The 14,813-nt window shown below is 47.5% G+C and overlaps 1 protein-coding gene across 3 annotated transcripts in view; it reads left to right on the forward strand.

Moving 5' to 3' along the window:
- ATAD2B (ATPase family AAA domain containing 2B) overlaps nt 1–14,813 on the forward strand; it is a 974,520-nt gene that overhangs the window by 292,773 nt on the left and 666,934 nt on the right. For all 3 annotated transcript variants that reach the window (XM_078647713.1, XM_078647714.1, XM_078647715.1), the window contains exon 11: nt 9,066–9,181. In XM_078647713.1, coding sequence (XP_078503839.1) covers nt 9,066–9,181 — 116 coding nt within the window. The remainder of the gene's footprint in view (nt 1–9,065; nt 9,182–14,813) is intronic.

Here is a 14,813-nt window from a genome sequence, read left to right on the forward strand (position 1 = left end):
AGTGTGCGGCAGGATTCGCCATCACCTCCCCCACTAGCGCACCATCACATCGGACAGGTGGGTACTGCAAATTGTCCGAAGGGGGTGCTCCCTCCCCTTAGAGACTACCCCTCCAGCCATGCCACCCAAGTACCACCGCATGTCGGAGGATCATCTGCAACTTTTACAAGAGGAAGTTACGGCCCTCTTGGCCAAGGGGGCCATCGAGTGTGTTCCTGTGCCAGAAGTAGGTTGTGGTTGCTATTTCCACTACTTTCTGGTACCCAAGAAGGACAAAGGCCTGCGTCCTACCTTGGACCTCAGGAACGTCAACCGCTTCCTCCGGAAGGAGAAGTTCAAGATATTGACCCTGGCTCAGGTTTTATCTACTCTCGACCCTGGACTGGATTGTAGCGTCGGACTTGCTAGACGCATATTTCCACATCCCTGTCCTGCCAGCCCACCGGATTTACCTGCGGGTAACGGTAGGCCACGAGCATTTTCAGTTCACTGTGCTCCCCTTTGGCCTTACCAGTGCCCTTCAGGTGTTCACGAAAGTGATGGCGGTGGTCGCAGCCCATCTGCGCAGAGCAGGGGTTCCAGTCTTCCCTTATCTCAACGACTGGTTGTTGAAGGCTGGTTTGCCCCAGACAGTCTTCTCCCATCTCCAGACTACGGCCAACCTCCTGCATTTTCTGGCGTTCTACATCAACGTGCCGAAGTCGCACCTAGTTCCCTCCCAGAAGCTCCCTTTCATCGGGGCGGTTCTGGACTCGACGCAGTTTAGGGATTATCCTCCAGAGCAGCGAGTCCGGGATATTCAGGCTATGATTCCGATCTTTCAGCCTCTATCCCTTGTTTCGGTCAGGATGACCCTCCGGCTGCTGGGCCTGATCGCCTCCTGCATCCTGTTGGTAAATCATGCCAGATGGCATATGCGAGTTCTGCAGAGGGATCTTAGCTCCCAGTGGGCACAGCATCAGGTCAACCTGTCTGATCACTTCAAGATCGCGGAGGGCACTGCATGACAATTGCAGTGGTGGCTCACGAATCGCGAATGGGTCCATGGCAGATCTCTCTCCCTTCCCCAACCAGAGCAAACAGTAGTGACTGATGCATTCCTCCTGGGATGGGGTGGCTACATGGGAGAGGCGGAGATCAGAGGCATCTGGTCTCCGGCGGAATCCCGGCTCCACATCAACCTTTTGGAGCTTCGGGCGATACGACTTGCATGGAAGCATTCCTTCCCTCTGTCCGGGGAAGTGTGGTGCAGGTGTTCAAGAACAACACTACCACCATGTGGTACTACAACAAACATAGCGGGGACCCTATGTCAGGAGGCTCTGCGCCTCTGGACATGGCTGGAACATCAAGGCATTTCCTTGCTGGTTTAACTCCTGGCAGGCTCTCTGAATGCTAGGGCCGAAGAACTCAGCCGTCGGTGCATGATGGATCACGAATGACGTCTGCACTCGGACGTGGCGCAAGGTCTCTTTCAGCAGTGGGGAGAGCCTTGGTTAGATCTATTCGCCACCATAGAGAACGCGCAATGTCAGCAGTTCTGCGTGTTGGAATTTCCAAGGTGGCTCTCGCTCAGCAATGCTTTTCGTCACAAGTGGAGTTGCGGTCTGTTGTAAGCCTTTACGCCTATACCACTTCTGCCCAGAGTGCTGAAGAAGATCAGGCGCGACCGGGCCCAAGTCATCCTCGTGGCTTTGGATTGGGCACGAAGATACTGGTATCCCGAGCTACTCAGCATGGCCATCGACCACCCGATCTCCGACGGCCTCTTCGGGAGGATCTTCTGTCGCAGCAGCAGGGGGCGGTCCTCCACCCGAACCTGTGAATGAATTTGAATGAATGAATTTAGGATTTCTATAGCGCATGGCTGCCCGGGAGCGTCCCAGCGCCTGTCCAGCCTCTACCTCCATGCATGGAGGTTGAGCTGCAGCAGTTGACGTCTTTCGACCTTCCTCCCAAAGTCTGTGATGTCATCCTCGCAGCCAGGCTTCCCTCCACTGAAACTGTATACGCCTGAAGGTGGCACACATTTGTGGCATGGTGCACAGCAAAGGCTGTGGATCCTCTTTCTACCCCCTCTTTCAGAGGTTCTTCTGTTCCTTCTTTCTTTGGCCCAGCAGGGCTCGGCTCTGGGCACTATCAAGGGCTATCTTTAGCCCATTTCAGCCTGTCTAAGGCTTCCAGATTAGCCTTCTCTTTTCAAGTCCCCTGTAAATAAATTCTTGAAAAGCATTACCCATATGTTACCTCCTGTCTCTTTCGTGATGCCTCAGTGGGACTTGAAACTTGTTCTGATGTGTGCTCCTTTTGAGCCACTTCACAACTGTCCTCTTCGTCTTCTCACTGTAAAGACTGCTTTCCTGGGTGCCATCACCTCTTCTAAACCTCCTTTTATTTCTGTCCATCCAGACAAGGTTGTTCTAAGAACCCGTCCTTCTTTTCTGCCCAAGGTTGTTATTGCCTTTCACATCGGGCAGACCATCACTTTGTCCACCTTCTTTCCGCATTCCTCAAAATGTATGCAGCCCTGTCAGGGCACCTGGTTTCAGTCACACAGACCCCTTTGCTCCCTGGTTTCAGACCCCTTTGCTCCCTGGTTTCAGTCACACAGACCCCTTTGCTCCCTGGTTTCAGTCACACAGACCCCTTTGCTCCCTGGTTTCAGTCACACAGACCCCTTTGCTCCCTGGTTTCAGTCACACAGACCCCTTTGCTCCCTGGTTTCAGTCACACAGACCCCTTTGCTCCCTGGTTTCAGTCACACAGACCCCTTTGCTCCCTGGTTTCCGTCACACAGACCCCTTTGCTCCCTGGTTTCCGTCACACAGACCCCTTTGCTCCCTGGTTTCCGTCACACAGACCCCTTTGCTCCCTGGTTTCCGTCACACAGACCCCTTTGCTCCCTGGTTTCCGTCACACAGACCCCTTTGCTCCTTGGCGTCCGTCACACAGACCCCTTTGCTCCTTGGCGTCCGTCACACAGACCCCTTTGCTCCCTGGTGTCCGTCACACAGACCCCTTTGCTCCCTGGTTTCCGCCACACAGACCCCTTTGCTCCCTGGTTTCCGCCACACAGACCCCTTTGCTCCCTGGTTTCCGCCACACAGACCCCTTGTAAATGTAATGTAATGTAAAAAATATTTCTATAGGGCAACTAACACCAAACGGTTTCTTGGCGCTCGAGCACAAAGGGGAGAACAGTCCACAGAGCAGAGGTGTTAGTGATAAACATTACAGAACAAATAAGTTTTAAGAAGGGACCTGAAATGATTATAAGAAGAAGCAAGTCTAATACCTAAGGGGAGTGAGTTCCAGAGGGAGGGGGCAAGAAAAGAAAATCTAAAACCGCCATGCTTCTTGCGTTGGTAAACTGGGACCTTAAGCAAGGCGAGGTGAGAGGAACGGAGGTTACGTGAAGGAACGTAGGGATGTATTAGTGAGGAAATAAAGGACGGACCCGAGCCGGCAAGGGACTTAAAAATAGTGCAACCCAGTTTGAATTTGCAACGCTCGGACACGGGGAGCCAGTGAAGGGATTTTAACAAAGGGCGAACGTGTTGATGCCTGGGTTGGTGATAAATGAGGCGCGCAGCCTGGTTCTTGACAAGCTGTAGCCTCTTCATTAAATATGCCGGAATGCCAACATACAGAGAATTGGCGTAATCCAACCTTGAGATGACTAAGGCTAACAGAACTAAAGTAAGAGCCTCCATGGTCAGAAAACTAGCAATCTTCGGACTTTCCACAGCTGAAAAAAACTAGAAGAGACTACAGCGTTGATCTGGGGCTTCACAGTGAGATCTTTATTAATGATTACCCCCAGACTTTTAACTAAGTCGACTGGACTGGGGGGAAGACCCAACCTCGCAGGCCAAAAGGTGGATTTCCATGGGTTGGCAGTGCCCCCGACAAGAACCAACTCGGTCTTGTCGGGGTTAAGTTTGAGGTGGTTGGCCCCCATCCAGTCATTGATATGGCATAAAGTTGACTGGAAATTGGCAATGGACTGGGCCGAGGAGTCGATATTAAAGACCAGCTGAATGTTGTCCGCGTAATTAAACGCGGTGACATGGCTGCCTCGCAAAGAACGAATAAGGGGAACCAAATACAAATTAAAAAGAAAGGGGGATATGGAGGAACCCTGCGGGACGCCACAGGTCAGTTTGACCTTATCCGCAGTAAACTGCGAGAGTCGGACCGCCTGGTGGCGGTTAGTTAAAAAGGAGCGGATCCAGTCAAGGGCCGTGTCCCGAATGCCAGCCTCCCTGACATGATCGACCAGAATGTCATGGTCGATCCCTGGTTTGCTCCCTGGTTTCCCTGGTTTGCTCCATGGTTTCCGTCACACAGACCCCTTTGCTCCCTGGTTTCCGTCACACAGACCCCTTTGCTCCCTGGTTTCCGTCACACAGACCCCTTTGCTCCCTGGTTTCCGTCACACAGACCCCTTTGCTCCCTGGTTTCCGTCACACAGACCCCTTTGCTCCCTGGTTTCCGTCACACAGACCCCTTTGCTCCCTGGTTTCCGTCACACAGACCCCTTTGCTCCCTGGTTTCCGTCACACAGACCCCTTTGCTCCCTGGTTTCCGTCACACAGACCCTCTTTGCTCCCTGGTTTCCGTCACACAGACCCTCTTTGCTCCCTGGTTTCCGTCACTCAGACCCTCTTTGCTCCCTGGTTTTAGTCACACAGACCCTCTTTGCTCCCTGGTTTCAGTCACACAGACCCTCTTTGCTCCCTGGTTTCAGTCACACAGACCCTCTTTGCTCCCTGGTTTTAGTCACACAGACCCTCTTTGCTCCCTGGTTTTAGTCACACAGACCCTCTTTGCTCCCTGGTTTTAGTCACACAGACCCTCTTTGCTGTCTGGTTTCCGTCACACAGACCCCTTTGTTCCCTGGTTTCCGTCACACACACACCCTCTTTGCTCCCTGGTTTTAGTCACACAGACCCTCTTTGCTCCCTGGTTTTAGTCACACAGACCCTGTTTGCTGTCTGGTTTCAGTCACACAGACCCTCTTTGCTGTCTGGTTTCAGTCACACAGACCCTCTTTGCTCCCTGGTTTTAGTCACACAGACCTTCTTTGCTCCCTGATTTCAGTCACACAGACCCCTTTGCTCCCTGGTTTCTGTCACACAGACCCCTTTGCTCCCTGGTTTCTGTCACACAGACCCCTTTGCTCCCTGGTTTCCGTCGCACAGACCCCTTTGCTCCCTGGTTTCCGTCGCACAGACCCCTTTGCTCCCTGGTTTTAATCATACAGACCCTCTTTGCTGTCTGGTTTCCGTCACACAGACCCCTTTGCTCCCTGGTTTTAATCATACAGACCCTCTTTGCTGTCTGGTTTCCGTCACACAGACCCCTTTGTTCCCTGGTTTCCGTCACACACACACCCTCTTTGCTCCCTGGTTTTAGTCACACAGACCCTCTTTGCTCCCTGGTTTTAGTCACACAGACCCTGTTTGCTGTCTGGTTTCAGTCACACAGACCCTCTTTGCTGTCTGGTTTCAGTCACACAGACCCTCTTTGCTACCTGGTTTTAGTCACACAGACCTTCTTTGCTCCCTGATTTCAGTCACACAGACCCCTTTGCTCCCTGGTTTCTGTCACACAGACCCCTTTGCTCCCTGGTTTCTGTCACACAGACCCCTTTGCTCCCTGGTTTCCGTCGCACAGACCCCTTTGCTCCCTGGTTTCCGTCGCACAGACCCCTTTGCTCCCTGGTTTTAATCATACAGACCCTCTTTGCTGTCTGGTTTCCGTCACACAGACCCCTTTGTTCCCTGGTTTCCGTCACACACACACCCTCTTTGCTCCCTGGTTTTAGTCACACAGACCCTCTTTGCTCCCTGGTTTTAGTCACACAGACCCTGTTTGCTCCCTGGTTTCAGTCACACAGACCCTCTTTGCTCCCTGGTTTCAGTCACACAGACCCTCTTTGCTCCCTGGTTTCAGTCACACAGACCCTCTTTGCTCCCTGGTTTTAGTCACACAGACCCTCTTTGCTCCCTGGTTTTAGTCACACAGACCCTCTTTGCTCCCTGGTTTTAGTCACACAGACCCTCTTTGCTCCCTGGTTTTAGTCATACAGACCCTCTTTGCTCCCTGGTTTTAGTCACACAGACCCCGTCACTCCCTGGCTTTAGTCACACAGCTCCCTGGATGCAGTCACAAAGTGTCCTCTCATGTATTGTGCACTGACTCCCTGGCCCTTCCCACATCTGGTCTGGCCTCTCTTACATGGCCTTGAAAGCTTTAGGATGTCTCTCAGCCCCCCCACCCCCCCCACATCCCACTCCCCCCTTCCTGATGCTGAGAGGCTGTGAGGGGGAACAAGCAGGCAGATTGAAGCCTTTTACACAAAACAATATGCTCTTAGGTGTAAAAAAGGACATACACGGAAACCGGGTGCAATAGAGCATCTTCTTCCGGTATTTAAATTATTGTAACCAATGTATCTACCTTCATCGCCTGGGGATTTGAATTTGAGATGCATGTTGACCAAGGACGCAAGTTATCCTAAATGCAAATACATTCCGTGCCTTTCAGTCTAGATTAACCTGAAGATATTTATTTTTCCATATCCACTAGAGCCTGCCACATCAAACACATGCAGTACAAGTTAGTACACTATTGGTGTAGAACCTCACGGAAACCAGCAGAGTGTGACAAAAGAAATGAGGTTACTTATTGGCGTGGCTGTGATGTACTGGCTACATTGACGGATCTTTTATGGCTTTGTCCCAAGTTGAAGAGGTACTTAAATGTAGTACTTAGAAGCAGCTTTTGAAACACGCATATTTCAACATTCACGTGTTACATTGCTGGTTGCCTCCCGCCCTCCCCATCTAGAAAAAAGGTCATATGAGTCCCTTAGAGGCAAACAACTCATCATAGCCCTTGCAGTGGGAATTCAGATAGTTTTGACTAAGTGGAACACACAATCCCCGCTGTGTCATGAAGCCGGGCTCAATAGAATGAGGAATGTGTTGGCCATGGAATATAGCACTCAACACTTAGAGCAGAGGCACACAACAGATAAGGCCCTGTTCATTCCCATCTTGTCTAAAGAATATAGAGCGATGTTTCAACCTAGCTACCTTAGAGTCCTAAGCCTTATTGCAGAATACAGTTCTAAGAGATTAAACAGATCTGTTACAAACTAGCCTAGCTCCAGATGTCAAAAATCTTTATCCAAATTGGCTTCTTAGACAAATGATCCAGAGTAATTGTATTTGACCAATAGTAAAAGTGTTATATTGCAAACTATGTTCTTCATATTTAAGCGAAGAGAATGGCGGGAGTTCTCATGTTCACCATCAAAGCCCCTCGCTGGTTGGTGCATGCACGCAATGGTATGTGTATCTAATTAGCACTAAAAAGTTTTCTTGCTAAATTCATCAGATTCTGCCTGGTTTGATTTACACTGCTATTGTTCAAGCAGCCATCAGGCTCCTTTCGGTAAAGTCTTGTTTTGCATTTCATGGGATTGTAGGGTAGCCTAGACTATTGAATTCCACTTGGCAGCCTTCATAAAACTAGCGGCAACTGTGGACACTTCCTTGAAACACAATAACAGACCTCGCCATACATTTAACATGTAATAATGTGTATAGTGTGGGCGCAACACAGTCAAAATTGAAAACAGAAGCTGCTGATGTTAACACAAAGGGTCAGCATGGCTCTTGGACCTGCTCAGGAAAACTTGATTCTCAAAGGCAGCCTGGGTGGCACTCTGCAACCAACAGGTCCCAAGATTGTAATTGGGCACCAGAGTTGAAGCTGTGCGTGCAGGTGTCGAAGTCAGATTTTTTTTTTTTAGTTGAACCTGGGCAGTGCATGTGCTGATCTGCGAGCCATGCTATATTAGAGTGTATACTTGAAGTCCCGCCCACTCTCCGCCCATATTTGTCTTTGGCTTTTGTCATTGTCCTTCGTAAATGCTGGCTTCTGATTCGTTATTAGGCTTGTTAGTCCCTCCTTGTCTTCATTTGTAACCTCCCATGAGGACTAGCCCTTTTACTTCGGTTGTTAACGCCCCCCCCTGCCTTGAGACCCTCATGGGTGAGTAGGGCGCTTGACAATTCCCTGATTGATTGATTGACACAGTACGACGTTAGTCTGTAAGCGCTATTTTCTTTGAGTTTCTCTTGCTGCAGGAGGGTCGCTTGTGTGGAGTTGTGACCACCAGCTTATTTAAGTCGTAGCAAACGGGGAGCTCTTCAGGGGCCATGGGAGACAGAAGGGGCAACTCAGCGATGTCTTCAAGCATTTAGAATACAATAGGTCTCACATTTCTGAGAGTTTAAACTCTTGGCATTGTAAATGACAATGCTTTTTGTTTGTTTTAAAAATCAAAACATAAAAGGCATTGTCATTTACAAAGCCAATTGCACAAACTTGCATAAATGCGAGACCTATTGCGTTGCCGATGCTTGTTTATTAACCTCGTCTGCATCGTTACGAGCATGAGGGGCGTAGCCCCAGTTAGACCAAGTAAAGGCACAGTAGTGTCACAAGCTACAGCTCATCAGACAGGGATGGGCAGGGGAAGCACTGGACCAGCTGGGGTGAGGGAGGAAACTGGAGGGGATGCAGCACACGGGGGAGAGAGAGTAGGAGAACGCATGCGCTCCCCTGGAATGCTTAAGTAATAGTAAATCAGTAGTTTCCTGAATGAATGCAATGTCTAGTAGAAGAACATCAGACAGAACAATGCGGGTCCAAAATGCTCCTGCGTTGGACAGACACAGAAACAGGGAGCAAAGTTGTGTACAACTGAGGTACACAAGGAAGATATCCAATTATGAGCAAGAGGTATGACCACAATCCCACTCTTAAAATCTTGGTAAATTGTAAGCAAGGGGTCTGCCAAAAAATACCTAAGGCTATGTGTAGCCCGGACACAATAATCAAGGTTTGAGAGCGAACATGCCCAGTAGTCGGAGGAAAAAAGTGTCACTTCTGTTGAAAAACATTGTTAGTTATAAATAGGTTGGTAGACATTTTATGTCAATTATTTAAACTTTGAACCACTAGTTTAATATTTGTTTTTCTTTTAGGTTCGTTTTGATAGTATTGGTGGATTACGCCATCATATCCATGCACTGAAGGAAATGGTTGTGTTTCCGCTTCTTTACCCAGAAATCTTTGAAAAGTTCAAAATTCAGCCTCCCAGGTATGAACTTAAGCTCTAACTGAAAATGTTTCAAAGTCTTCATGAAACGCACATTATGAAGTTAACTTATGTATGTAATTGAGCACACCTTGCATAGCAATTGACTCATGGGTGTGCTATTTTGTCTTGTTTTTCCAGATAGTGGAAGTCAACAAATGTGCGATTTTTGTACTGAGCCTCGTTTAATGTTATTTTGTTGGTCTGTGCGATCTTTTCAAAGTTTTTCTGCATGCCGGGTCATTGATAGCCTTATTCAAAGTTGTTGCCCGCTCTTGCCACCTGGTAGGTGGTTGAGGTGTTATATTTTACATACTTTTGGGGCAAAGTCTGCTTTCCATGCTAGTATTGTCCATCCTGCTGTAGGAAGCATAATGCAAGCTCCACTCCTCGCTTTGTGAAGTATAGTTTGCAGGATTTAAAGAAGCCTTGCATGAATTTTGTATCGTGTTTTTCTTTTTTACCTTGATAAATTAGACCGAAGTGCTGGTGATTATAGGAACCAATAAGATATGCTCATTATATTTGGAACATGTTCATTTGTAAACTGACATGAATATACTGACACAATGTGGAAACGGTCAAAGCTCTCTAGTAGCCCAATTTGGAAACTACCAATAAATAAAGTGGCAAATAAATTTACAGTTTTCGCTGTTTGCAATGTACTTTTCACTTGTAATAGGTTTTTCAAGGCTGTGTTAATTACAAATATCAGCTAGAACGCAAGTAATGAAACGATGAAAGGCAAGCAGCCTAGTTATTTTATGTAATAATTATTTTTTAAGTAAATGTTTTGCCCAAATTGCCATTTAACATAAGGTAAAAGAATGTATCTGCAGTTAATCGGTGTTCGAGTTGTAATGCCCTTTGTAATAACTATCCTTAATAAACTGTAATAAATTATATAGAATCTCTTAAATTTACAGATGCAACAAAGTGTGCTTTGTTGTAGCTATTATACTCTGCAGCTGCATTGTAGTCCATATAATTTAATCTTGATATTTTCTGCTTCTAAGCCATTTTAAGAAGAATCCTGGTTTTTAGGTGACTCAAGACTGCTTTAGCTGCGTGCCAGAGTGTTCTGGATAGCAAAAAAATTAAAGCATTGGCAAAGTAAATAGGTCTGAGTTGGCTGTCAGCCTTTTAGCTCTGTCAGTGCTTGTTTTGTCATGGGTTTTGCAAAGCTTTGCTATTGGAAAAGGTGCCAGGCCCTCATCAATCTAAAACAAATATATACAAATAAAAAGTTTCTAAAAGCAATAATATATTTTGGTCTGATTGCCATAGTGGTCCTCTACTGTGTGTGTGTGTGTGGGTGTGCTTCTTTTGAAAAGTAGAATTCTGTCCATCACAGTGATGTTAGCCAGTCGCTGACGTCGCCTGGCCCATTGACCCATGCTATATGTGGTAGTGGGTGGAAGTAAAATGCAAATGACACAAAAACCGACAAATGGATGAAGAGGGCTGGTTAAAAGCCTTTGTGTTATAAGCCTATGGAGAATTAAAACGTGTTGGCAAATGTCAGAACTAAAGACAAAGAGGGACTTTCAGTGTTGATCAGCCTCTGACATCTCTCCATATTATTGGTCTACAATGTTGTTAGTCTGGCATAACAGAGCATGGACTATTCATGCTGGCTTGTATCCACATAGCGTGTACTTCACAAATATATTGGAACCTACTATTGATGTACAACTGCAAAGCTTTTTTTTTTTGGTCAATAGCTGGTCCTGCCATGTTTGTGAGGAGCATGCTGGAGGTGTATGACAAATAACTGAAAAACTTATCAATGGCAGCCGATGGTCCCCTTACTATCATAAGTCATTGCCACCTGTAGCACTATGCTACCTGCTTCCATTCCACGTAATACGCACTACATTAGCATATTAGGTGTAAGCTGTTTTTAAATGTTGCTCCGATTATACATTCTGAAGTAAGCGGTATTGACTAGCACCGAGGTAACAACTATGAGGTTTCAGTTTCCTCTGAGGCATAGCCTGTTCTTGCCGGCATTCCTGGATATATGTATGCAGCACAGCCTCCCTTCACTGATGGCTAACCTTTAAGCATTCTGGGAATTGGCAATCCAGTAGAATCTATGATCACTGCCAGGAGGAGGCTGCGTAAATTATCTATTCTTAACATGTGTTGGCTGCAGATACACATGCTATGCATACTTCTACAATCTAGTGTTGTGCTGGGACTCTGCAAGTTGTTTTTCCTTGAGAAAGTTTTATGATCAGCGTCGGGAATTGTTTCTCCTCCCCCTCGAGGTATTGTGCATATTCAACGGATCCTTTGTTTAAAAATGTTTTAAAAAGATTTCGTCATCAGTGGTTGGAGCTCGGCAGCATTCGTTGCCCACGTGGCCTATGGTCAAGAAAGAGCACAACTGGATATCCAGTAGACAACACCCACAGATTCTAGTACCCGGAGACTGATTATTCAGCGCCCAGAACACACACACCTGTCGAGAATGACCGTCTCTGGGCGATGGAGACGAAAAAGGACCTCTTTCGATGGTTTCCAAATACTCACACTCTGATACACACTAGGTGTTTAATTTATGCCTCTCTCCGGAGCATATAGAGGACGGGTGTGCGGCTCGCGTATTATTCAAAAACACATTGCCAAGGCTGATCCCTGAATCTGGACTGAAAACAAAGACAACTCCGCGTACTGTTAGTACAGTCGCCCCTGTGTATAGAAAATCTTACTCTCACCTCTACCACCCCACCACACCATGGTGCGCCACAGCCCTTGGTCTCAGACAGATGCAGTGTGCACGCCTTGGAGCCAAGAAGGGGTGAGAATGTTCTCGATCCCAATCAGGCAAACAGACCACAGCACAGGACGGTTCCGGCACTTTACCGGTACCCAAGCTTAAGTCAATGTTGACTGAGACACCGGCACCGAAGCAGAAGTCTGCACCGGAAGACACATTGACACCGGAAGATACCAAGCAGGCTGTGGCCCCAAGAAAATCATCGGATCTGAAGAAACGCTCCGGTTCACCCGAATCAAAACAGACCTTGGTTCCGAGGACTGAAAAGCAGCACAGACACTCTACTGAGCAGAAGAAAAGTCTAGTCCATGGGGTTCCCAAGCCACACAAAGTTTCTGAGGCCACACCACAGGGTCCTAAGAAATACATATACAGAGATTAAGTGACAAACAAGGCATTGTGTTTGAAGGACTGCAACAATTTGTGCAGGAAAAACATAAAGAAAACTCCAAGAGGCATGCTCAAGAACAATCCTTGCCACAGCCTCCACCAAAAAAGTTTCACAAGAACACAGGGCCGCATGTCTTTCAGCCTCCCCAGAATCATCACAAACACAAGTACCCTCTCCACAAGAGGAGGAAGCGGGAGAGATACAGGACACAGACTCCCATGGAACACAGGGTACCCTATATACCCCTGACCAATGGGATGATTATGATGTGGTCCTGCCTTACCCATATATGAAGCCACCAATACCTACTAAAGTGTCGCCAGGAAGGGGGGGGGCAGATCTATAAGGCATCTTTTTGATATAGAGGGTCCCCGATCCTTCGAGGATTTTAAGTCTGATTTTAACATTCCCAAACTGGAATGCTACCATTATTTGCAAATACAGCACTGGGTCATGCAACCCCAAATCCGTCCGGGAGCGGAGCGGTCTGTCACTCGGTACGCGCGCTGGCTGCTTTCGAAACAATCCACAAAGCGGCTTATCGCAGAACTCTGCAACATTTTGCGTCCCTCAGAACAGGTGGTTAAGTCAGCGGGCCAAAGACAGTGGGAGGTCGAGCTCGGTCGGACCCTGACCCCTAAAGAATGGACTGACATTTATTACAGAGTCCGACACTCAGCACGGTGTATATATATATTTAGCATCGAGACAGCCACTAAGATTGACATATTGGTATCTTACACCCTCCCGACTCCACAAGAGCGAACCTGATCGTTCCCCTATTTGCTGAAGGCACACTCTTGCACTTTCTTTGGGAATGCCCTACCCTCTCTACTTACTGGACACAAGTGCTGGACGAGATTGATAGTCACCTCGGCATTTTGCTATTACGCTTCCCTAAATATGTGGTCCTGGGAATGTTGGATAGGCTTACCTTTCCCTTCAAGTCTCGTAAGCAACTAGGTATAGCCTTAGGGGCGGCACTACAAAATATACTATTACACTGGGGCACAGACAGAACACTAACTGTGCAGAGATGGTTGCATCGAGTTTGGTATGTTCTTGGCATGGAACGCATCTCCTTCTCACTTCAAGGTGATGGGACCTCTTTTGCTGATGTGTGGCGTCCCTTGTCACCCTGCTGTGCACTGAATTCCGTGAGCTGTCCTGCCCTATATATTTACGGCTGCTGCGCCTTCCCAAGTTGAGCCAAAGTGTGAACTAAACGATACTGTACCCTGTAATAGAGTGTTGGGTCTGCTCTTTGCTTTTCTGTCTAGCCATATTGAACGAGGGAGGAGACTGGAGAGGGAGGAGCGGGTGGGGAAAGGGAGGGGGCCGGGTAAGGTCATTTTGATGCTCTGCGAAGCAATATGAAAGTTACCGGCCCTAGACATAGGCCTTTTTTCTCGCTGTATCTTATTTGTTGATAAATCAATAAAAAGATTTCAAACTAGAGTGTCTCCTCCAGATGACCAATCCTCTTACCTCGTCATCCAAAGCGCGTCGGAGTGCAACAAGCTCCCCATACACACTACATAGGAGCCAACTGACTTATTAGTGGAAACACAGAGTGCACAATTCAACATCTCCCAATGATTGGCTTCAACATCTTCCAGGACCAAGTCAAATCCAGGGTCTTAACTCCTTGCATAGAAACAAAATACAGACCACCTCCAACTGACCCCATTTACATAGGAGGACATCCCCCTGCATATTCCCTAATTGTCACCACCGCCAGGAAAGGAACTGCAGCACAAGGTACTGGAGAGGTGCCTCCTTCAGAGTAGCAGCAGGACATGCAAACCACTGGAAGATCGCCAATTCAGGTGGCCTGCTCTCCAGATACAATAGAGAAACCTGGGATGAGATGCAACATCTAAAACATCATCTCCCTGAAGAATACAAAAAACAAGTATACAACCCAGTAAATGAGAGGAGACAAATATCAAATGTAACAATCAAAATGTGCATGAGACAAAGCTGACACTTCTGCAAGGGGCATCAGTAACTCAATCATGCTCTGTAGACATGCGTGGCTATGCATATCTGTGTTCAAACCCGAGGTGCAGCAGCATATTAACGTCTCATTCAATGGCGATAACCTCTTAGGGCCTGCTGTAGACATAATTAGAGAAAATAAAAAAAGATACTGATTCAGCCAAATCCAAGGGTACCTTACAAACAGCACCTCAGAAGCAAAAGTCCTTTCAGCGTTATCAGGGGCGAGGGGCAACAAAAACCTCTACCCCAGAAAACCCCACATATTAGTAAGAGCAATATCACTAGCAAGGACGTGGAAGCTATAGTGGTGGATACGAAAGCAAGGATCAAGGTAGAGGTACCCAAAAAGGGCACCTCTACACCACCAGCTAAAACACTTGCCCGCTCCTCCTACCTCAAAACTCCTTATGGGGAAAGGCTACAACAATTCCACTAGTTGTGGCCAAACATCACAT

Source organism: Lissotriton helveticus, chromosome 6, assembly GCF_964261635.1.
Source record: "Lissotriton helveticus chromosome 6, aLisHel1.1, whole genome shotgun sequence".
Taxonomy (NCBI): Eukaryota; Metazoa; Chordata; class Amphibia; order Caudata; family Salamandridae; genus Lissotriton; species Lissotriton helveticus.